General features: G+C 35.7%; 1 protein-coding gene across 1 annotated transcript in view; it reads right to left on the bottom strand.

Moving 5' to 3' along the window:
* Positions 1-26,420, bottom strand: part of LOC121864270 — an 81,292-nt gene that overhangs the window by 7,105 nt on the left and 47,767 nt on the right. The window contains exons 4-10 of the mRNA XM_042363357.1: positions 25,144-25,301; positions 22,144-22,359; positions 21,723-21,950; positions 20,460-20,607; positions 11,184-11,418; positions 9,289-9,473; positions 2,399-2,518 (exon numbers count right to left, since the gene is read on the bottom strand). Coding sequence (XP_042219291.1) covers positions 2,399-2,518; positions 9,289-9,473; positions 11,184-11,418; positions 20,460-20,607; positions 21,723-21,950; positions 22,144-22,359; positions 25,144-25,301 — 1,290 coding nt within the window. The remainder of the gene's footprint in view (positions 1-2,398; positions 2,519-9,288; positions 9,474-11,183; positions 11,419-20,459; positions 20,608-21,722; positions 21,951-22,143; positions 22,360-25,143; positions 25,302-26,420) is intronic.

The following is a 26,420-nucleotide window of genomic DNA, read 5'->3' as shown; positions in this document are numbered from 1 at the left end:
TTGAAGATAGTTTTAGGGCCAGAATATAATTTACATTGCTGGAATTCTTACAATTTGATGATCATTTTGAATATAAACATCATAGATTTTGCATTAGACATACAAATTTTGATTTTAAGTATTTTGTTTACTAAATATGTTATCTTTTGTGCAAAATATATGACATTTATATTCAAAATATTCCTGGTCTTACAAGGAATCCAGCAATGTCAATTATATTATCCTAACTTTAGTTCGAGGTATTATTTATTACTACAGATTGTACCTCTCTAGTCCGGCATTCTGTGGTCCGGAAACTCCCGTGGTCCGGAACGATTTTAGTTTGTCCAATAGGTAGATAGGCACTTTTTTTTTTTTTTTTTTACTTATCTGAATTATTATTATTATTGCAGGAGTATTAAATTTTTGCCCCTCAGGCCCAATGTGGGTCAGTGACCTATGCCCGGGTGGGCTAATCCCGTAAAAAAAAAACAAAGCCGCGGGAAATTAAGGTTTGTTTACATCCGGCAGTTCGGCTGCTCTCTCTCTCTCTCTCTGCTTGTCTATACAGAGTACAACATTTAACCCTTCAATATATATGAGCAGTAAATAAGTGTTGCTTTCATATTCTTATGTAGAGTAATGACGATATATTTTCACATGTGCGCACTTACATACGAGCAGTCTCACTTTTTTTTTTACCATTAATGGTTAGCTACTTATATTGTTCCATTTATTAACATTAAATAACATTACAGGTACTTCAAGCAACCATATTCATTTTTTTACATTAATTTTACTGCAGCTAAACTCAGGGTCTTATTTTCTTCAGTTTTATATGTAGAACCAATCAGTCACTGGTTTCGTAAGCTTTAACATAAACAATGCCGGCAGCCGTCTCGTCTCGTCTCTTCTAATATTCCACGTATTATGAATAAATTGTATTGTTAATTTTGCACACACGTACATTAATTCAATTAAAACAAATTCAGAAACATTAATTAAAATATATATGAACAGTAAATAAGTGTTGGTTTCATATTCTTATGTAAAGTAATGATGATATGTTTTCACATGTGCGCATGCGCACTTACATATGCGATCTCTCTTTTTTCTTTACCATTATCGTTACTCGTAGCTACTTCTGTTGTTCCATTTATTAACATTAAATAACATTACTTAAAACAACCATATTAATTTTACTACAGCTACAACCAAGGTCTTATTTTCTTCAGTTTTATATGTAGAACCAGTCAGTCACTGGTTTTGTAATCAACGAATACAATGCTGTGTCATTTCCTCGTGTGTTTTAATATTCTACGTATTATTAATGAATTGTATTGCTCATTTTGCACACAAACATTAATTCAATAAAAAAGACATTCAGTAATAAACAATAATGAATCTTTTGTACATAAGAGAAATGACGCTGTTTACACGATTATGCACGTCGTCTGCACGTTGGCGGGCCGTTCAAACCCGTCGAAATTCAAGTTTCCGCCGTCAAAATTTTTATTTATTTATTTTTTGTGTGTTCCAATAAAATACGTTAAGAATTAAAAACTCGCGAAATTTGAGAAGCTACTATACGACATTTAACCCTTCAATATGTCTTCAAAGAGACCATGATGCAGAGAAAGTGGTGCTAGTGCTTCCAGGCATAAGCACAAGTCACTATCTATCCAGGAAAAGGGTGAATTTCCATGGTCCGGCAATTTCCATGGTCCGGCACCGGTCAGGTCCCGAGGTTGCCGGACTAGAGAGGTACAACCTGTATACCTTAAAATCTAGTGGTTTTCCCCCAAACGTTTCTCAGAGAGTGAAGAGCCAGGGGTGTGAGAAGAGGGGGAGGGAGTTGAGTCCATTATTTGAATGGACATTAACTAGGCAACTGTATTTCTCTATTTCTCTTAAGTATTAATTGTGTGCATGTACCATCATAAAATTAAGATGTCATTTTTACTAGAACATAGGTATTGTGTCAGAAAAAGTGGAGTTTGGGGGTCAGCCGGTCTCTATTTCATTTAATCCCATATGTTATGTTGTTCACTTTACGCGTTTCTCGCTTTACGCGGGCCTCCGTGGGTTCAATTGACCACGTAAAGTGAGGGTTCACTGTATTGTGAATTAAGTGGAAAGGACAATCACATGAGCAAAATTATGAAATGTGACTTGACAAAGGCAATCAGTGAGATGCATCGTACATCAAAGAATGCACTACAGTAACAAATTTTAATGATATCAGACAGTGTTGAAGCCTCAAGTCATTCTGCACCTGAAGTGTCATAAAATTTCCATAAATTCAAAATACACATTAATAAACATCATGAACTCACCAACCAAGAGCACAACAGGAAGATCTGCTGCACATGAACACCATAACACTTTTAATAATTCATAAAGCATAGAAAATACCAACCTGTGAATTTCTGTTTGAGTGCAAGGAGGCTGAGGCCGAGATGAGGGACTCAACTGACTTGACAGGTCGGAGGCGCTTGGAGGAGGAAGGGGCAATATCTGCCTCAGTCACCAATGAGTCCTGTAGTGGCAACACAGGTGAAGGTTAATGAGACTTAGGGTGTTCAAGACATAACCAGTACCAGGAGGTGGTCAACCATTAGGAGAACTAAAGGGAAAGAGATAAAATTCTACAGACTAAAATATTACTATAAGACTACATTTAATTGTCCAGTTCAAGGTAACAGGAAAAGGAAAATCTTGAAAATTATGAGAATCTGTACCACTGAAAAATAAAAATTAATAAAAATGTGCTGCATTACTTTTGTTCTTTACAAGGGCTGCCTGATTACAAGATACTTAGTGCAGTACTTTTCTGAGTAATATAAATAACAAATAAAAAGTGCAGGGAGAGATCAGACAAGTATACTGTATTGTTATCAAACCTGTTCACAGCATGTTTATGCAAGACAGGAAACAAATTTGTGACATGCATGCACAGGGAAAGAGAGTATTCCACAGGCTGTAGTTATGGTATTTTTTTTGTAGAAAATTATACAGATGGGAAAAAAATTTCTTAAAACGGCTTTTCCATTGAATAGAAAACAATCTGGTTGCTTTAAAGGGCATAACAATAACAAATGCCACCTTTTAAAATCACATCTGTTTTGTATAATATGTACTCGTATACATGGACTCAAGAGTGTGATTCATTACTGTCTATGATACCTGAATATCAGTAAATTACCTTAGAGCAACAGAATGCGTACTACCCCTGGTTTGTTGCCACACACACACTTTCAAGATTTTTTATTTTTTCATACAGGTATATCTGAATTTGAAAAGCTTTCAAAGTGGCTTAACAACATATTATTAAATTTTTGTGGAAAGTCAACAACCTTTTCAAATACCTACCATGTTCCAATTACAAAAAATTAGAATAATAGAATGATACTAACTGCCTTATTGCTTCCTAGACCTCGATAATGGAAATGTAAATTCACATTTACCCTCTTAAATCTACCATACAAATAATAATCTCTTTTTATTATGAAAAATAATAAACAATTGTGGTCAAGTTATTATCAGTACAGTATATGAACTTTCATTAACAAACTCAATGGTGGGCGACATGCAGTGATGATAGTAATGTTGGTACTGATGGTAATTTTGACTTAGGGTGTGGTAGTAGGTGGTGAGGCTGGTTGGAGGTGGTACTAAAAGCCTAAAACGCACAGGGATTTACGGTAATACTTATGGGTATTTTTGCGGTTTTACTAAAATTTAGTTTTTTCAGGAATGCAACCCCATCGTTAAACAAGGTATAGCTGTATACTGTATGTGGATGGAGCAGTAAAAGATGTGAAGGGAAATGTAACTGGATCAGGAGCCACTACAGGTACTGGATAGTTAGATAAGGCCAGAGGAACTGTAACATGTCTCAATGCAGAGGAGAGTATTTTGTGGAGTTAACCAACAAGTTAGACAGTGTGTGTGTGTGTGTGTGTGTGTGTGTGTAACTTCCTTAATTAAGTGAGAGTATTCAGAAGAAGTTACAGGGAAGTTACAGAAAAATAAAGGAGTTAAGTGTTAGGAAGAAAGGTATGGTACAGTATTTGAGACAATTCTGGTAAACCATTCAGAATAGAAAACCAAACAAACTGAAAACATATCTGTGTTGAAACATAATATACTGGAAGATAATAAGAGAAATACTGTATGTAAAAATATCATTGACCAAATATTACAGGAAGCTATTAATTAGTGTTGCAAAATAGATTAAATTATTCCAAGTCATTACAAAAAGTAATTATCAAATTTACAACTTTCTTAGTGTACAGTATATAAAATCAATGTACTTTATTCCTCAGTAACTACAAAAGATACATTCTTAAAAAGTATTAAGCTATGCAAAAGTGTGTGAAGTGAAATTAACAATTTCATTGGAAAACATGTAAATGGTGATGGTTGCATGTTTGAGGTAGGCTATGTGTATAAAAAATCAAACAGCCAAAGGTCAAAAATAAAAAATTCACAACTCTGTAGTGCTCAATATCCACTTGGTTTCAGATTTAAAGTGCAGGTGTGGTTTGTGGATTTAACCGCTTCATGTTCTAGTGTCACTCACATCCATGGTTGGTGTCTATTTTCAAACAAACTAAATTTATTTTTATAAATTTTTTTTTAGTTGTATGTGTGTAAGAGACTGGCTGCATGCATGGTTGGTGTGGAGAATGGCTTTGTGTTTTTAAATCTTTTAGTAGTCAGCATGCATTCAGGTGCCCCCCCTCATACTACTCTCAGTTCACTGAGCTCAATTACCAGTACTGTACTGTATTTGCATTTTCACTTCTAACGAAATATATATCCTTTCCTTTTGGTCATAGAGGCACTTGTAACCAATGGATGCCACTGGTAAATCATGAAAGGAGAGGAAAGTTTATGGTTTATGAGATGTGTAAGTGATGAAACTTGGTCCAGAACACATTCAGAACATGTTCATTTATTGATTGTGTAATACTGGAGGACGTGTGTTTTGTTAGAAGTCTTTAACTGGTGAATAGAGTAAAAACAAAATTGTGTTGTGCTAACAGTGAGGAATACTGTACTTGTACAAGAAAAATAAAAACTTTCAGAACAAGGTAACTAAGGAGGATGTTTTGCCATTATAATGTATGTGGTAAACTGAGTAGAAAACCATAGCCGATGTTGAAAGCAAGCCTCAACTGCTTCCATGTGTTGAGTTTGGAACAAGGCACAAAAACAGTACATTTGGGGGGTCACCTTTGGAACACATCATGCCTACATCACATGTTACAGCTGCTGATGAAGGTTGGATCACAGAACTGGTCTGAGTAATAAATAAGGTTTTAATCCAAATCTGTGACTCAGGCATAGAATGATGTACCTACTGTTAGCTGCCGAGACCAGGCCAGTCAAGTCACCCTACATCAAAGAAAATACATGTATCCTCTACATTCAGGAATGAAAAACAATGCCTTTCTGTTATGATTATAGATATAAGCATTACTAGGTGTGTAAACTTATGCAAAATATTACCGTAATCACACAAGAAGTTTATGAGATGAAAACAACCAATAATACTGCTTGCACAATTTCCTTTTGAGAAAAAAGTAAGAGAAAGAAAGCCTAATATTTCAAATTAAAAACAAACATAATTCTAAAAGACAAACACCATTAAACATTTCAATATAAAAATTAGTAATCATGGGCAGGGATTAATGCTAACTTAAATATACTGTATAATCTAAATAGATAGGAAAGGAATAGCTGTCCACAAAGAATACTATGTTGGAGAACTATCTAAAATTTGCCATGAAAAAAATTAACCCAATTTCTAAACAAAAAATCATCTACAAAAGATGTGAAAGAAACTTGAAAAGTCTAAATAAACATAAGGTAAATTAACAAAATATGATGACTTAAAAGCATGAAATCTCTTTCAATGACTGTGGGGAATACTGTATATGAAAGACTTGTGATGTAAATACAATTCTGTATCAGGATCACATCCCTTACAAAAAAATGGCCAATGTCCAAGAACTTTTACATGTTTAATGGTAGCTTACATCATCAACATTGTTTTATGGCCAATTTCCAAGGTTGTGTGGGTTACCTCCAGTTAATGGATGCCAGCCCTCCATGCTGCAAGGTCTCTTGAAGTCTCTCGTCAGGTTCCTCCCCTCCCCACATAGCCACATGCACCTCTTGACCCAATTGGTCTTGCCCATTCACTCCAGATGCCCAAACCATCTCAGCCTGCCTCTACATAGGACTTCACCAATACTTTCAATATCCAGCTACCCTATTAGCTCCTGTATTTCAGTGTCACATCACACATCCATCTCAACATTCTCATTTCAGCCCACTTTAGATTACTTATGTCATCATCTTTAACTACCCATGCTTCACTGCCATACAACATCACACTTCTCACACCAGCTGCATAAATTTTTTCTTTTTACTCAAAGGGAATGTGTTCTTGCTGTCAATAATGGTAGCATATCCCTAAACTTCCTCCAGCAACTTCTGACTCATGCAACTACCTGTACAGGCTTCAGCATTCCCACCAGCATTGATCATGTCATCCAAGTAACAGAACTAACTGAAAGTCCAAGGACATATCCCCAATGGTGAGTTTCTCCAGCCTTGCTGTGGGCACATGGTTACCTGCACATACATAACACTTAAAGTCAGCAACATCCCACAGTCAGCCATCTATTCCACTGCACCTCTTGTGTACCCACCTTCCACATTCGTACATTATTGAATTGCTGCCAACACCTCTCTTCCAGACAGCACATGGCTATTTGCCACTTTCCACCACAGGTCCCTCACCCACGCTTCTAATCAACTTTTTTTTTTTTTTGCCATTCACTCTCAGGCCGTTTGCATCTATTCCTTCCTTCCATTTCTCCACTACCTCTTCAATATCATCTGTATAAAAAATTTTCTCCTGCAAGTAGCTCCTCACCCAAACAAATAAGAATTGAATCTGTGCTTTGCACCTCTGATCCAGTTATCATCTTGGGCCATCTCAAGCCATCAACTATAAAATGAATTTCATTATGCAACTTTTTCAGCTTCTGCTGATTTGTAACCTTATCCAGGGATGAGGTTACCCAAGTCACTTATTTCTTTACCTTTTACTCATAAAATGGAAATTCATATTTAAATCCTTTATTTATGATCTTCAGGTCATGAATGAGTAACCTGTGAGACACAACCAACTATAAAGGTTTAAGTATGAACTTCCTTTTATGTCTGAAGAAGGCCCAAAATGAACGAGCCTATCTGCGGTTTGAACTCGAGTACTGAAGCCTAGCTAATTCTGAGACAACCACTAGCTCAGAATTTCAATGCACCAACTTCTTTTGATGAACAACTTTAGAAAAACAAGACTGATCTTCCCCTACCGTCTGAAGTACTGAAGACCTAAAAGCGATAAATAATCGACACACTTCCTAAAGACTTCTGTACTTTGGTTTAGTTATCATTTCAGTAAAGCGGCAAATCAAGAAAGCTGGGAGACCTCACCATTTCACAAGCAACATGGTAACTCACGATGTCTGATGATTGTAGGCAAAAAGGAAACAGGAAAGAGGATAAAAAGTAACACAATTTGATAAGTTGAATTTACTTCAACTAATGTGTTTGAGATTAAACAACTTAGAACAAGAACAAATATATAATTAACCAATTTTTACAATTTTAGTAGAGTACAGTAGGCTCTCGCCAATAACGACTTCCACAATAACGTTTTCGACAATAACGGTAAGTTACAATAGATACCCATTTTCGATAATAACGTCTGGATTCTCTTGAATAACGGAAATTTCGCAGGAAGCGTCCGAGAGCATCAATGATAGCATTTGTTTGCCGCCATGTTGATGATGTAGTTGTCCACTCCGCCTCACTCTCACTGTCACACACGCTCAGTGGAATACAGCACTGCGCCCATGTGTGAGATTTTCGCCACTATAACCAGTGGTTGTTAGGGTCGGTGATCAATAATGGCTTCCGCATTTTTGCCTGTGGGGGCTAGGGGAGGTGGTGGAGGGAGTGATTTGCCACCTGAATGACTGGGAACTTTTAAAGTGAGGAAATTGAACTGTCCTGAGTCTACAGTGCAAAATATCAAGAGGAACTTAGAGGAGACCAAGAAGAGTATTGTGCTGGCTAAAAAATTTTCGGTAGTGATGGAAATGCGAGGCGAGCTATGAATGATAAAGGCGATAGAAACAGGTTGTTAGTGATAACAGAGCATTTTCTTGTGAAATGGTTAGCTTGTAGACTGAAAGACAGTGCAAGTGTTAGCGGCCCTCAGATATGGAACAATCATCACACCAAGCACCTCAAAAACTAAGTGTTATATTACTCAAACTCTTTATTTTGATGATTGAATAGCAATTCTTTTTATTTCAGCTAACAAAAAGTGTTAGGAGGGCTTCAAGGGGAAAAAATGGGTGAAATTCTTGTGGCGGCGGCACCAATAAACCCTTGTTACATCTATTTTAATGTCACACAATTAACGTTTTCGCTAATAACGGTGTTTTTCAGGCACCTATTAAACGTTATTGGTGAGAGCCTACTGTATATAGCTATAAAACACATGTCACACATCCAACCAAACCTATACTGTATTAAGGTTAATTTAAACCCATTTCTTGTTTCTCATCATTTTTCTTCACAAAAACTATATTTTTTCCATTTATTCTTTTTAAGATTACCGGGTCTGATCATGATGTACCCAGGATAGGAGGGAGGGGTACTGCTGCTGCAAATTCTTGTTGGTAGTTTCCTCCTATGCGCTCCAGGCATAAGTCACAAACTTAAAATGCCAAAAGTTGGAAATTGAGCATGTTTGAGTCAGCACTGTGAACAACTAGGAACTTTCATCACATACATACAAATTCAATAACCAGTAGTTAATAAACAATCATAATTTGTGCTAGTGAGCATCCCCGTACTTTATATATTTCCTATATTAATTTTTTTCATGACGGTATTTCCTTTTGTAATTACGGTAAGTGCTTTGGACATTAAAGAATAAAATTTAAGGGTACAATATGATTTTTTCTACAGACAGGATATTGTAAACAGAAACTTAAGTAAATACAGAAAGACAAGAATATGATACGTGTAAGGTCTTGTTGGGCACCACACTTATAATGGCTAGGCTGATAGTAAATTCATGCTCGACTTACCAACTTACTCTCAGTTGTTGGTAGTCCTACACGTACTTCCTCATCAACACTACAGTGCTTAATTTCACAAACTCACATATTAAATTGTTTGAAATCATATCAATAATAGAAATAAAACACTTACCGAAATATTTAGGTGTATATCGCTCGGTGTAGATGCTTTTCTTGGATGCTTGTGCACGCTACGACCCTTACTAAATATGCTCTTCCATCCTGAAGGAGATTTCTTCTGCTTCAGGCTGCCACCTTTTCGACTTGGTAGTTCAATTACAGTATGGTATTTTGGGGGTAAATTCTGGGGACCTCCACCTGGAGATGACAAGTCAGAGAATGAATACAAGACAAACATGTGATGAGGCAGATGATAACCTGTAACAAAAACAAGAGTGTACTGTACCTGATAAATACCACATTTTTGTGTTCAGTCAAAAGAAAATAATAATCCCTCTTTCACTAAGCATAAGCTCACAGTCATATCCCCTACACCAACAGCCAGCTGACGATCATGTGCCATTCACATGGTCACTACTAGTGATTAAATGCTCAAAATAATGGTAAAATATCTGCAATAAAAAAAATACCTGAATACAGTACCCTGTTTATAAAAAAAAAAATTGTTCCTAAAAGTCATTGAGAATAACGAATTTGCAAATACTGTACAGTACAGTACAGGTACATGTTTCGAGTCAATTTTTTCCATAAGAATTAATGTAAATGGAGGGAGGAGGATGTGTTCCCAACCGGCAACTTTCACCACAGATTTATAATACACTGTATACACTCCTCATTATCCGAGGCTATTAGGGACCATGGTCGTGTATATACTGTAGTACTGTACCAGTAAATGTGAAGAAGAAATTAACAATTATACTAATAAATAAAAGAAAAGAAAAATACCACATTTGCTGTTGGCAATAGTTTCACTACATGCAGGAGGCTGGAGCGGCGGAGATCTCCAACACTACTCCCTCCTCCCACAATCCATGGGCTAATTACCGTGCACGTAAGAAATGCTTATGACCTTTATGCTTTGACCTTATGATAACCATTTCTTTTCCTTTTTTACCTTTTTTGCACATTCTTTATGAACAATTGTGTGGGCATGTAATAGAGAAAAATAAAATCATATATCTACCCAAAGAATACGAGTTGAAAAATAAAAATAACTTAGCTCACACCTTGGCCAGATGGTAGGGAGAGGCTGAGATCCCCGTCGCCGCACCCCCCTCCTTCTCCCCCATTCCCCTCCCACGATCGCACACTAACTACTGCGGACATAAGAAATCTTTATTCTCTTTATGTTTTTGAGCCTACGATATTTTTTTTCTTGCACATTCCGTATGAACGATTGTATGTGCATGTCAAAAAAAAGAAAGGAATACCTACCCAAAACTGTGTTGAAAAATAACAATAACACAGCTTGGCCTGGTAGGGGGAGAGCAAGAGGGATGTGAACGGTTCCATTGAACTTCAATTTCTAAACTGTGTGGGTCCTCATGCGTGGAAAAACACGCTCGTGTGAAGTGGGTCTTATGGTGGAATATGAGAGCTGCAGCTAGCTCGCGTGGTTTGAAATATTACTGGAGGATACTATAATTTTTCTTTGCGAATAAGCAGGTTATGCTGAAGAGAATATTGAATAGAGTGTTAAGATGTCAATTACAGATAAAGGGGGTTGTGAGTAGTGAGGTATTCCTATACTAGTGAACTACAGGTAGCACAATAAACCCATGATATATGTAATGGTATTCAACTCTGATGCCAAAATATAGATCATGCAGTTCAAAACTTTACAACCATTACAATACAGTATTATAAAAATCATTACACTAATGTATATCACTATTTATGGCACTAGAAATTTCTACAGTACAAAATTAAATGTAAGTATTGAAAAATTACTTATGAATGAAGCTAAATACTGCTTAATAAAGATATACATGCACAAAAAAAATAATAATAATCCATCAATTCACTACGACAGTCAATCTGTATATTAAATGTACAGTATATACTCACCCACTTCTATGTACTTCTGGTCTGGCTTTATGGCTGTGGTGAGAGCCCTAGACCTTGCCTCTTCAATTGATATTAGCTTGGTGGGAGTAGATATGGCAAGAGATTTTGGACGTGATTTCTTTGGTGTTCCGTCCATCCCATTGGTGGAATGTGAGAAGGTTGGTATTTTGTCATTGAAAATAAGGTCCACATATCGCACGAGATACTCCGTCACTACTGCTTGTGTCCCAACATCCTACAGAGGCATAAAAACACGCCTTAAGTATTTCCATGCATCAACAGTAAGTATCAAGAGGAAAAAAAAAGTTAACACCACAAGACAACATTCAATATTACACACAACGATAAAAGTGGAAATATAGTCAAGAAACACATGCCTTATGGTAAAAAGCTTTATATAGGAATAACACTATATCAACATGCAAAACAAATAACTATGAAAACACGTTCAGGTTGCCCAATACAAAAATTTCATTCAATTTCTAATGTTTAAATCTCCAAGTGCTTCAATTAAAAAAGGCATGTGCATCACCACTGAAAAGTAGCCTTGGAATTACAGGGGCTATGAAACCAATAAAAACACAAGCTATCTTCCACCAAAGAAATACCAAATACCCAACTGACCTTTTTGGCTGCCTGTAAAATGATTTGCATGTCAATTTAATCAAAGATTCATGTCAGTAACACACAACTATATGACCAAAGAACATATACTAAAGAAATTTTCCACTATATAGTGTAGATATATACTGTATGAACTATAACTATAAAATTTAATCTTTTTCTTTTCCTCATTAAAGAAGGGTACTGTACTTCACTTTATCATAGCATTACCATTTTCCTTTTCATCCAGCCTATAAAAGAACTCTCTCAAATTGCACACATATTAACCTTTTCTATTTACAAGAGTAATATGGTATAAATTTTCTCCCAAGAGTCAGTGTGCCAATCCATTCAAATCTTCCTCCATACACCAAGACTCTGGCATATCTCCACAGTAGCCTTCTCCAATGATACTCTTCCCTTCAATCTGTCCTTTCATACTTCTTTAGTCTTTTTCTAGATCTAGCCTCAGCCATTCCACCCATGTCCTCTCAGTACAAATCTAACCAGACTACAGTAATGGTATAATGTAAATTTTCAGTATAATTTTTAATGCTTGCATGTACATACAGTATGTATGTACAGTACAGTCGACCCTCGTTAATTCGGACTAATAGGTGGGAAGGGCGTCCGTTTTAGCCGATTGTCCGAATTAACCGATTTAGGGGTTAATATTGCATTATATTTCAAAGTCATTGTTTTCGTCACGATTTTATCCCACTTTCCACTGTAATACGTACGTAATTTCAGCAAAAATATTACATTTCCGTGAATATATTATATCAAGCACAGCATGAATAGAATATCATTGTAATATAACAGTATTTTAACCGAAAACTATTAAAAAAACGAATAACACCTCAAGAACATCCGAAGCTTAGGTAAAGTCTTTTGTTTTCGTCATGTATTTTATCCTATTTTACATTGAAATACATCACGTTTCAGCAAAACTACTATTTATTTCCAAGAATATATTCATTCAGGCGCAGTTTAGGTAAAATATACATGTGATGTAACAGTATTTTAACTGAATACGATTAAAAAAACACGTACCCTCTACCCCTGTTCAAGGAGAGGACTGGGAGAAGCTGTTTGGTGCTGCAGACGATGACAAGGAAAATGATTTGGATGGATTTTAATGAAAATATTCAGAAATATGGGATTGTAGTATTTATTCAAGTCAATTAGGATAGAATATTATTGTAATACAACAGTTTTTTAACTGAAAACCAAGCGAAAAGCGATTACGGTAACATCTTTTGAACGAAAAAGCGAAAGTCATTGTTTTCGTCACAATTTTATCCCACTTTCCACTGTAATAAGTACGTCATTTCAGCAAAAATATTACATTTCCGTGAATGCATTACAGTGGGGTATGCTATAACGAATCTAATTGGTTCTAGAACCTTGTTCGTTATAGCATTCGTTTGTTATAGGATTAATCCGTTCCAGGCCCCCAAATACAACCACTTAACACTGAAAAATATAATATAAAATTGTAAAAATTTTAAAAAAGTGCATAAATATGCATCTAAACCCCTGAAATAAAGAATATCATTAATATTTGTAATAATAAAACAATAAATTAGAAAAAAAAAAAATTAAATTATGTTCGTTGTAGGAGTTTCGTTCGTTATAGCATTCTCAATTTTATAGGTAAAACCGTTTGTTATAGGAATATTCGTAGTAGGATCCGTTCGTTATAGCATACCCCACTGTATATATATATATATATATATATATATATATATATATATATATATATATATATATATATATATATATATATCGGAAGCTTAGGTAAAGTCTTTTGTTTTCGTCATGTATTTTATCCTATTTTACATTGAAATACATCATGTTTCAGCAAAACTACTATTTATTTCCGAGAATATATTCATTCAGGCGCAGTTTAGGTAAAATATACATGTGCTGTAACAGTTTTTTAACTGATAACGATTCGAAAAACACGTACCCTCTAGCCCTGTTCAAGGAGAGGACTGGGAGAAGCTGTTGAAGTAGATTACCGGGTATTATATTAAGTGTGAAATATCAAAAAGGTTTTTATTACCGGTATTTTTTGTAGATCAATGAGAACTGTGATACCGTATATGATATGATAAGTTAGTCTGTGCTAAGAACTTCCACATAGACTACTGAAAGCAAGTTGTAAGGTAATTTATCTTCTTGTAAGTTGGTGAGCTTCATTTGCTGAAGGAACTGCACAATTTTTCATTACTAATTGGTACATATTTTGCGTTTCCATTGTTTACTGGCTGTAGATGGTAAATATTTTTCATGTCTGAAGCTAAAAGTTGCATCCCCCCCTCCCCCCCCACACTAGTGGTGATGTTACATTTAACCAGAAAGACACTGGTGTTTTATCCCAACAGTGGGTGGACCAGCATTTTAGCTTAAGGTCCGCGTAGGTAATATTCCTAAAAAAAAAAAAAAAAATTCAGATTTTTTCCGAAGTATCCGAAATCCGGATTAAAGGGGTCCGAATTAACGAGGGTCGACTGTACACACACATCGCTGTATTTCAAACTGATTCCTTACTTTCCCTCTTTCTCAGTATAGTACTACAGTCCTGTACTGTAATCGAAAGATCATTTCTTTTACACTTCAACCTAAAAAGATCCCTAAACCATGTTTACTTATACAGTACAATACAGTACATCAAGTATGTTTAAAACAAGGCACAGTATTAAAGTTTAAAGAAATAAAATTAAAATTAAATTTATTTTGGTATAAAAAAGTCTTTTTTTTTAAACTGTTAACAGTATTATCAAACAAAATTTAGGCATGATCCATTCAAGCCAAAAAACTGCACAGTATGGTAGTAGGTGAATTAACTGTATTTAAATACATTAGTATTACAGTATTCAGTACAGGTATAGGTATCCCTCCTATTTATGATGGGGTTAGGTTCCTGAAAACCCATCACAGGTCGAAATATCGTAGATCGGGATCCTTATAACTTGGGGTTCGATGGGATACGTTCCCAGACAGTTAGACATCTACATGTATCACCGAAAAAAACTTCTTACACCATTAATATATCTACAACACTCATTAAGAACAAACTTGGTCGTCATTACATGTTCCCTTCAAGGTCAAGGAGACTCTTGGAGGGGATGCATCTGGCTTGTATGATTCCAGTTTTTGCTGGGACCATCATTCATTTAAGCGAGAAAAGCTTTCGTGTTGTAAGAAAGAGGTGTAAGAACAGAAAATTTGTAACGGCGATTTTTCGTATACCTGAAATACGACTGTGGTCAAATAACAGTCTCTTTATACATCTATTTATCATTACCTACATAATATCACATCCAATACACCCATTACATATGCAATAACTGTAGCCATTCTTAACTACACAAACTGGAAAACCTAAGTTAAGTATTCTATGACAAACTGAAAAGCACAGTAATTTTTTTTTAAGAATTCTTGTACTACCTCTATAATGATATATGGAAGAGTTTATTACATATGCAGAAGTTGGCATCATAATAATACTGTATACCTTCAAGAAAACAGATGCATGAACAGACCACTACATAAATTTAATTCCAAATGATAACATAGAATCAATAACTTCATATAATTTCATATGGTTCCTCTAAAAAAAAATTTACAAGCAAGTTTAAACCTTCCTTGACTTAAAAATCTTATCCTGTCTTACATTTCTGAGAATAATATCCAACCATCATTTGTCTTCTGATTTTCATATTTCTAATTCATTCACGTACAATCAAAAGCTCTTTTATATAGTACAGTCAACCCTAACTTTACGCGGTCCCACTTTACGCGTTTCCACGTTTACGCGGTACCCTGCCGAAACCGGAATGCTCAATTTCCGCGGTGTGTGTACCCTTTTACGCGGAGAGCAGCGCGAGCAGGGTGCGCACAAGGTCGCCCAGTCATCAAAACATTACCGAGTTCTTCACCCACCACCCACCACAGCCGGCCCAAGTCAGTGATAGTGATAATGATAGTGAGGATGTGGACTTATATGGACTTTGAGGGGTTTGACAAAGAGGCCCTGCAAGCCTCTGTGGTGGATAGTGATACAATTGATACAAGTGATACAGGTGAGGGCCAATAATCTGCCCTCTGCCTCGGAACCAACCGCCCATCCCAGTGTGCCCAGCCATCTTTTCTACTAATGTAAGTGTTAAAAAACCTAATATTATTGATATTTCTCTTAATTATTAATTGTGTGTGCATACCATCATAAAATTAAGAAGTTATTTTTACTACAACGTAGGTATTGTGTCTGAAAAAGTTGAGTTTGGGGGTCGGCCCGGTCTCTATTTCAATTACAGGTTGACAATCCCTTATCCGAAATCCTTGGGACCAGATGCATTTCGGTTTTTGGAATTTTTCGGTTTTCAGAATGGTTAGGTTTTTTTTTTTTTGTGTGTGTATTAGCCCACCCGGGCATAGATCACTGACCCACATTGGGGCCTGGGGGCTATTATAATAATAATAATAATAATAATAATAATAATAATAATAATAATACATAGGTCTAGGTCGTGTTTCTCACTTTTGATCTTTTTGTCATTCTTGTATTTCTTAATTATTATTATTATTATTATTTTATTATTACAGTATTACAGTATTGTTATTATTATCATTGTTATCATTCTTATTTTATTTTTGTGTATTTTTTATTAAAATTTTTATTTACTATGAATAGTTATTATTATTACTGTATTATCATTATTATTACTATTACATTTTCACCCCACAAAAAAACTTTCGGTTTTCAGAGCTTTTCGGTTTTTGGAATTTCGGATAAAGGGTTGTCAACCTGTATATGTTATGTTGTTCACTTTTCGCGTTTCTCACTTTACGCGGGCCGCCGTGGGTTCAATTGACCGAGCGTAAAGTGAGGGTTCACTGTATGTTAAAATGATCTCCGTCCTTTTTTTAAGATCATTTGAAACTAACACATTATCACAATATAAGAATAAAGGATCATTTTCAAAACAAACCTTTTTTTTTTACCATACTGTAACAGTATATAATCGTATTTGCTACTTAACCCTCTGGACCCACCTTAACCCAAAGACAAAGATTGCAAGATTCCATTATTAAAACTTTACCACCATTTCCACAATACACATTACCATCATCACTATCCACACAACTCTTGCCATCATCATCCACAATACTCTCACCATCACCATTCACATAACTCTCACCATCACCATCCACATAACACTCACCATCACTGTCCACAGAACAATTATTACCAGCACCTTCCATAAAACAACTACTGCCACCATCAATATCTAAATAATAATAATAATTTTTGTTGTCTCAAAAATACTGAGAAAAAAAAAATCATACAGTCCGTTACTTTTCATGTACTGTATATATATTTATGTCAAAATTTCTCCACATGCTTCAGCTGTAGTATCCATCAACTTGAAAAAAATTACTGAAATGCCAACAAGTAACCGATAAATATTTAATGGAATATTCTTGAATCAAATTAATTTTTAAAATGACACACTAAGTACCTACTGGTTAACTCAGTACAGGTATATTTAATTTTCCAAATTCATTCAAGGCAAATAACAAATTGGATTATAGACTGAATTTAGTGTAGGCAATGCAAAACATTCTGTGCTGACAAAACTTCAGTAAATCAACATCCAACTGGCCTCAAAGTGATTACTGTATATAAGGTATCACATCTGATGTCTTTTACACTAGTATCTAACCCACATGAATTATGAATTACACATCTAATAGTAAGACAAATTTTCACATGTTCCCAGTAAGAATCATCTTGCTCAAAAGAACCTATAAAGTCTAGAGCATTGTGTGTATGGTAAGTACAGCACTGAAGCAAGCATTACAAGTGGCATCCACATCTACCATTCAACATGAAGAGTAAATACACTGTTTGCTAAAAGAGCTTGGAAAGGTTCTATCATAAGGCTATAAGGCATAAAATTTGTGTAGAACAGTATGGTACTAAAAGTTGTACTTTACTTGGATTACAACAGTTTGTAATAATAATAATAAAAAAAATATATCAATATCTGACCTGAGTCACATAAGGAGGAGAGGGAGGACACTAATGCCCCTATGAACTAAATGATACTTTCCCTCAGAATGAACAAGATACTAACTCAACCCACGGGACATCTCTTAACACTGACAAAATGTGAGCCAATATTGAGGAGCATCTTTATGATCCTCCAAATAAAGGAAGAAAAAATGTCATAACATGAAATTTCATCGCCCATTCTGGTTTTGGTTCAGGACTCTATATTCTATCTCATTAAGAGGCATAAACATGCAAAAAATATCACCAACATCAGTTAAGTTGTCTGATATACTGTAGCCAATGCTTGTTGAGAATAACATTAAAATAACTACATTAATAACAAGGATAGTAATTCTAATAGGAGGGAGGGAGAGAGGGAGGGAGACTATCAGCACTGAGGAAGAAAATGGGAAATATGATTAATTAAAAAGCAGGTATAATGTATTTTTTCCCAGACAGTGATTCACTTGGTCTCATGTTGCTAGGTGGTAGCAGAAGGTGGTGCAGAGGAAGGTTCAACTGTGTCAAAATACACAGACTATGAACTAAAAAAAATTTATGTAATCTAAACTAGCATGAAAATGATAAATGCATAATTCTAAAGCAGTGGAGAAGAGGAATTTCTATTAGATCCTACAAGACCTTACTCTGGAGACATAACAAAACACAGGCCTGGAGACTAGACGAAGTAGCTGTATATATGGAAAAATAATCTTCATACAAAAACCAAATTAAAAAATATATATGGTATGGGTACAAGGATCTATAAGTCAAAATGCAAATGCAATGGAAGGTAAAGGTCAATTCCATGCTAAAAATAATCAATGGAGCAATTGGTTATGTTACTCCTACAGTACAGTACGGTACTTTGTAATGCTATATAGAATAAGGATAAATGCCCCTGCCAGCTCAAAGAAAAAGGATGCATATAACAATAATCAATGCTCCTCAGTAATACCCACATCTTACATAGAATACTGAGCTAGATATTTTAATGATCCAGAGGTGAAATAGGGTCCCATTTTCACTTCAGTACATTTAACTGTTTAATTTATACATATACAGTATATAGTGTTAATATTATCAATATAAATATTAGAGTAATAACAAAGAAAATAAGAATTAATGGAAATTTGGGGGAACCAAAAATTCTTAACAATATTTCCTTACTTGATGCTATGAGAGATAAATGTTATAGGAATGTTTGGACCTCAAAATGTAAACTACGTTATGAAGTGAATTATTTGAAGTTTGTCTGGTTTGGATTATTCTGTACCTCCTTTAACAGTTCGATAATACTATTCAGGCTGTTTTACATGTCAATAGTGAATCTGACACTAAGAAGTCAAAGTACCGTAATAGTAACACAGCTGATTCTGGGTCAAGAGGAGTGAAACTCTGGGTCACATGGTGGACGAGGTAATGCAAGGTCAACACAGTGTGGTGGGGGGCAAGTCAAAATCAGGTCAACTGAGGATACTAACTGGTTCATTATCTACACATAGATCAACACTCTGCAAGAAATCTAATTATGCACAGGAATAAAGTGAGGGAAGGTAGAGGTGGAACAGAGGTACCAATACACAATCTTTCATAAAAGGTTCCATTAATATCTTACGCAGTATCTTTATCATAACTGCCAATTACAATATTGTTTTGTGGGAACTACACAAGAGGAAAATAAGTTTTCATAGCATAATGCCATATGTCAGGTTAATAACGGTAGTCACAAGTGTAAATGTGATGGGATAAAACTTTAGTATTTAATCCTGTCTTCTACCATCCACCTCTGAAAAACACATTCTTTAATTTCCCATCCTCTCAATTCTACGATCCATTCTACCTTAAACTCTGTTCAGTTCTCAGTCACACCTTTCTTGCACTTCAATGCCTCCTCCTAATTTCTGAATTTCTTCTATGTATCCTATTCACAATACACATTTGTTCTCAATCATGTTATTTTTGTCACTTCTAATCACCAGTACAGTAATAATCATGAGAAAAGGGAGATAACAAAAATATAGAAATTTAACACTAAACAAAGAGAGAGGAGTACCATGTGCTGTTGTACTTTATACACCCATTACCAAATTTAGACTCTGAATGTGGAACTTTTACTTTGTCCAGTGATGACACACACTGCTGTATATAGTCAGGTAACATTTCATCACAATATCTGTACTGATGCAAGAGTTATGGTCCAGGGACAATTATGACACCCAGATGACAGACAAACAGATACACATACACCATAAAACAAATTTTTTATATATTTTTTTTAAGGGAAGAATAAAGAGGACAGTAGATCAGTATGAGCACCTACTGTGATGGTCCAATATATCTTATACAGTAACATCTTCTGTCTTATGGAAGGATAATACACAACAACTGACAAAAATCCACATTTAGAAAAAACCACTTATTACCTTCATGAAGTAATGCATAATTTACACCAATCACTACATAATATAGATACAGAAGATATGTACAGTACAGTATACAAAAAACACCATCCTCCCTTGTTAAAACCAATGTAAATGTAATCGTTAAAATTTTACAACTCAATTTAATCATTAGTAAATGGTATATGTGTCAGGAGTACCCACCTGAAGAGCTGCAACACCACCCATGTCTAAGTCCTTAGATCGCAAGAGGTTGGGTGCCCACACAATGGCTATATTTTTGGCTGTCATACCCGTTTCTGGACTATGTGAAGCAACTCTTGCCAGGTGCTGCACAAGGTATTCGAGTGTTCTGAAAGATTGCATTTAAAAGTAAAATATGAAGGTATATCTTCTGGTACATCTCCATTCAATAAGCCATCTATCATTATCAAGTAAGGAAACCAATTCACTCATTTCCTTGCATCGATAATGAAATGGAAGGTATTTCAATTCTTCATTTATGATCTATGGTAAGTATCCCTTCTACGAGTATAACAGGAAGAGTATGTAACATTTTTTTTATATTGAGCTTAAATCTCATCTCTTATCTTCTACTGCAAATACCTGAAGAGCTTTAAGTAAGATGTGTTCATCAGTGAAGATAAGGGAAATTTGTACAGTATATGAATTTACAGTAATTGCTTAACGGTCTTCTTGATCAATCTATTAAGAATGTGCAATAAGGAGAAGAAAATAGGAAAACCAATAGTATTTTGAATTGGTCCAAAAATCAACAGTGTATAATACACAAACTGTTAGTCACTGGAGCATGGTTGAGTCTATCAATCAATCAAAAGTGCCATCCTCATATATTTGATGGTTGGCAACCACAGTATTCTACTCTGATCATTTTGTGGTTAATTTTATCGATCCTCTGAGACATTGCATCTCTGTGGACCCAGGTTTTAATTTCATTCATCCATCAAGATCTTTGCCTTCCCCTGGCCCTCCTACCCTCAATTTTGCTCATTAATATTTCTGTTATTATCACCTCATCCCTGATTATATGACCAAATACAGTAGTAATGCCATTTCTTTATTCTATAAATTTCAAGTATTTCTCTTGAAGGTTTTGCTAATCTTAACACTTCTTCATTGTTTTCTTGTCAATGTGTGTAACAAAATAATAAACTACTTTATTAAACCACCAGTGCAATTAAATATTTAATTCTGTATGAAGTACCGTAATTGATATCAATGAACTAATTCCTTAAATTTATAATTTTTCACCAAAAAAAAAAGGACAGTTTTTAAGTATTGTGGTGTTGTATTTAATAAATTTTAAAGCAATGGTAAATATAATGTCTCATCACTGTAGTAGAAATTACCAATATTTTACTTATGTATTCACCATAAACTGGACATCTACCGAAACATCTCTCAGATAATATAGGAGTACAGTAGTGTTTAACAAAGAGAACTAACCTATAGTGTGGAGGAGGCAACTGTTGAACCACATCTCTTAAGTACAAAAGCCTTATGTCCTCATCCCGCATCACAGCTTCCACAAATTTCTCATACAGCTGATAAGTCAGGAGAGGATTAGGCAGCTCTCGAAAATACATCTTGAGCACTGATGAAACACAGTGTATGTCTTGAACAATGCTATCGTCCCCATATAAATCAGGTATCCTATCCTCGTCAAAAGCATTTCTGCAAAATCAAGAACTTATGATTAACCGAAGCATTATATTTATTTAAAACACCTTTTTTAAAAAGTAATATGTATACTGTATTGTATACTTTATGTCCACAAGATATACAGTACAATGGGATGCATTAATTTGGTCAGAGCACTACGTTTATTAACAATACTGTGCCCATTAATAGTAAACTTAAATATCACCTTAATTTCTGGATGTTAGAAGTGATGCCGGAGAGCCGGTAGATACCATCAACAACACCATGGCTCTCCAGAAACTCTGAACAGCACCGCAACACCATAGGGATTTCATGGCCAGAATTTAACAGATGCTCTCCCAAGTCACAGCCAAACACCCGCTCACGCAGGATACCAGACTGCTTCAGCTTCCGCCGCGAGGGTCGAGACAGAATGAAGCTCCTAAAATTTAATTGAACAAGCATTTAGAAGTGAAAATGTTACAAATCTTATTACAATAATCACAAAACATGTGAATGTTAGAATTTCTAAAACTAGAACCCAACATACAGTAAAGTACAGTACTGTGTTGTATTCAGTATAATAGAACACCATCAATGACAAATTTGTTGCCTAGAAAATGATTTCATCCCTTCAGCCATTTTAAGTGTTTGCAAACACTGCAAGTTAATTTTTATAATGCAGTACAAGACAGTACTGTACCATAACTTTGATAATCAGGCTATTGAAGCTATACCAACTTACCTTACTCATAGTACTCATACTTACATGCTCTCCATCTTGTGACTATTCCGCCTAAACAACTCAACAGCCTCGAGGTAGTGCAAAATGAAGCCATGCGCATCATCCTAGGTTGTCCAAAATCAACCAGAATTGTAAACATGAGGAAAGAGCTCGGACTGCCCTCCCTATCCGAGAGGATAGCTTTACTTAATACCATGTTTTGTGTCAAAGTTTTGAAGAACAATGGTTCTCCAACTACAGCTCAAACTGAGTTGATGTTCTATCTAAGTAATCCCGACCATCTCGCCAACCTTCCACAAAAGACTCTCTTTGGGGCGTGGCTTCATAACAGTGTTGCAGATCTCTTGAAACTGAATGTCCCAATCACCCCAGACGAACCTATTAATGCCATTCCTCCTTGGCTGGATATATCAGTTCCTATTAATTACACTCCTGTTGGTAGTAAGCAAATGTTATACACCGATGTGGTGAGATGTGTCACACTAGAAACTATTAACAGACACATGGAGAGTATTAAATCAAGTGAATGTTATGCTTTTACTGATGGTTCTGTGCAGACAAACACAGGTAGAACAGGCTGTGCAATTGTAATATATAAAGAAAAAGAGATGATAGTGTCAAACAAACAAAGGCTGAACAACTGGGCCAGCACAACACAAGCTGAACTAACTGGAATCTACTTAGCCACAGACTACCTCAAAGAAAATGGAGGTGGGGTGATATTCTGGGACTCTCAAAGTGCTTTGAAATCAATGAACAGCCCGTCAGGTTCTATGTCTAAAGTTGTATGTGATATTAAAAGGAATGTGATAACTGCCAATGAGAACAACTTTCGTATCGAATTTGTGTGGATTCCGTCCCATGTTGGAATCAGGTATCATGACCGTGCTGATAGACTGGCCAATGAGACATGTAAGAAAGAAAATGTTGACCGTGACCTTGGCCTGTCCAATGCTGTAATTAAAAACATTCAAGTCAGAATCATGAACTCTGATCTAGAAGAAGTGAGAAATGCAGAGAGACCTGACAGTTGTAGCATTAGTAAATATGACAAATTTTGTGACAAGAGGTACCGGTATGGCCAGCATAAAGACAGAACCAGACAATGTGATGTAGTCGTGGCCAGAATTAGGCTAGGATACAGACACATCTGGCAAGTTAGTAACGCTGTACCCATACTGGAACACTCAGCATGTAAACTTTGTGATAAACCTTTAAAGCATACCTGACTTATTGTATCTTGAACTATGTAATTACTTCATTGAATCAGGTGTGCTTGAGGACATTCTTGCTGTTTATCCCAAATTTGCTAGCCCACACTGATTAGTCTTCAATTAGAATATGACTCCAATGTATGTGATCCACTGGCCTATATATACTGCTAATGAATATGATGTATTTCTTTCTTTGTGTACGAACCTCTGTCCTGCGTGGCAGTGAACAGTGGCATTACCCACATGAATCTGACCTATATATAGTGTCAATGAATATGATGCATTCTTTGTGTATGAACCTCTGTCCTGTATGGCAGTGAAGAGTGACATTACCCACATCAATCTGACCGACGTATATGTATGTATGTGTATGTGTGTGTATGTGTATGTGTGCATATGTGTATATATATGTACATGTATATGTGGATGTGTATGTGTATGTGTATGTGTATATGTATGTATATGTGTATGTGTGTGTGTGTGCACATATATGTATATGTATAGTCAATGAATATGATGCAACTCTTTTGTACGAACTTCTGTCCTGCATGGCAGTGAACAGTGACATTACCCATATGAATCTGACCTCTATACATTTATAGTTGTTAATGAATATGATGTATTTCTTTGTGTATGAACCTCTGTCCTGCGTGGCAGTGAGAAGTGATACCACCCTCAGTGTCAAGACCAGACTGAATTACTCAGAATAGGCAAACAGTACTACAAGCTCTGCCAATAAATTTGTTAAACTAAAAGTACTCATACTTTCTTAACTAATGCAACTGAAAAAAAGTAATTTTACAAATGTATAGGAGAATTATTTACAACCGTTTTGCATTTGAGACAGGTTCTGGAAATTCCACTTTGGCTTCCTAGCATTTAATTAGCAGCTAAGGATTCCCTACACCTCTCATCCCCATATGCACAAAAATGGAACTTTGACAGATGATGGCCACCGTCCCAGACTATGGTTAACTTCCTCTGATGATAGCCACCATTTAAGGGTTAATAACTGACTATCACTCTCAAGCTATGGGTCGTGACTCATTGGTAGAGAAACATATTGCCCTTCAAGATATTGTTCTGCTGTGTGGTACGGTTTGTCTTCTGGGCACTGCCAAACTCTACCCACAGGTATTTCAAATTAAACCATCTCTTGCAGGTCAGCTGTAAGTTTCATATGCCATGGGAGGCTATAATGCTGTTGTATTTACTTGGAATGGAAGTTAAACAAGTACTATACTGTATTGCCCATCACCTTACTTACCTAAAGAAGGCTATGAGTTTGCCATGCTTTCTCAAGACTGGCTTGGTAGGAGCTTGTGTGCCTGAATGCAGTGTGTGGTGCTGATGCGCAGCAGCAACAGGCGGTTGTGTCCGGGCAGGAGGCAATGTCAGAGTTTGGGGTTGGATTGTCTGTGGCACCTAAAAAAAAGTTATATGCCTAATTATACTACAGTATACAGGGGGTCCCTAACTTATGAACGCCCGTCAATATGAACGGGGTTAAACTTGAAATTGTCAGTATTTTATTTACTCGACTTATTTTTTACTTTCATTTACTGTATTTTGCCATTGTATTTCTTATTTTCTCTTAAATTAAGTGACAGTGGGATTTTAATCATTGTTCCATAAGTACAGTATGCACATAGCACGCGTTGCAACTTCGTACATTTCCAACTTAAGAACATCCTCAGGAACGGAACCCAGGGACCCCCTGTACTGTACCACTTGGAAAACATTCAAATTAATTTTTAATCACACTGCTTAATCTGTCTTGATTACAGACATGTGCAAAGAATTATTCGAGATATATCACTTCAATTACCTAAGGAGATTGAAGGCCTTGGAACTGACAACCCTTCAAACAAAATGACAGAGCAGACCTCATAGAGAAGTTCAAAATTCTGGGATAGATAATTTTTATCTATACCACTTGTTCAAAATATTAAGCCTATTCCAATTTCAATGTCTATTGTTGGAAAGCTGCATAAGCTTTATTATTTATTTATATTCATCGTTTTTAAAGCGCTGTACAGGTTTCAAAGTTTGAATAATATTGTATGAATGTTTTAATTCAAATTCCAAATAAAAAAAATACACTAGGGGTATGTAATTATGCCCAACTTTTTTTTTACAGTATCTGACAATACATTGCATATAGAAAAAAAATAACTTACAGGTATTAAAAAATCACAAGGTGTATTACAGGATCAGACACATGGCAACTCTCCTGTGTGTTACAGGTTCCGGCTCACAAGGAAGCCATAACGCAAATGAATATTTCTAGTTAATTTTTGTATGTGTAAATCTCTCAAAAGATAAAGAACTGTCCACTGATTGGTCAAACCTGATCATGAGAAGCTCGCATGAATGTGAAATGAAAATAATGTCCCCCGAAAGTGACTGCAACTTAAAATCTGTCAATTTTTTTTTTAAATGATCCAGTCTACTGTACGTATATCACACGTGAAGGAAGTAAACACGTCTGGTTTTCTATGAAAACACACAGAAAACAAGGAGAATCACTTTTTGCTATATATA

This window comes from Homarus americanus, unplaced genomic scaffold (assembly GCF_018991925.1).
Source record: "Homarus americanus isolate GMGI-L3 unplaced genomic scaffold, GMGI_Hamer_2.0 scaffold26351, whole genome shotgun sequence".
NCBI classification, from domain to species: Eukaryota; Metazoa; Arthropoda; class Malacostraca; order Decapoda; family Nephropidae; genus Homarus; species Homarus americanus.
This window is presented reverse-complemented; position numbering and strand designations above follow the sequence as displayed.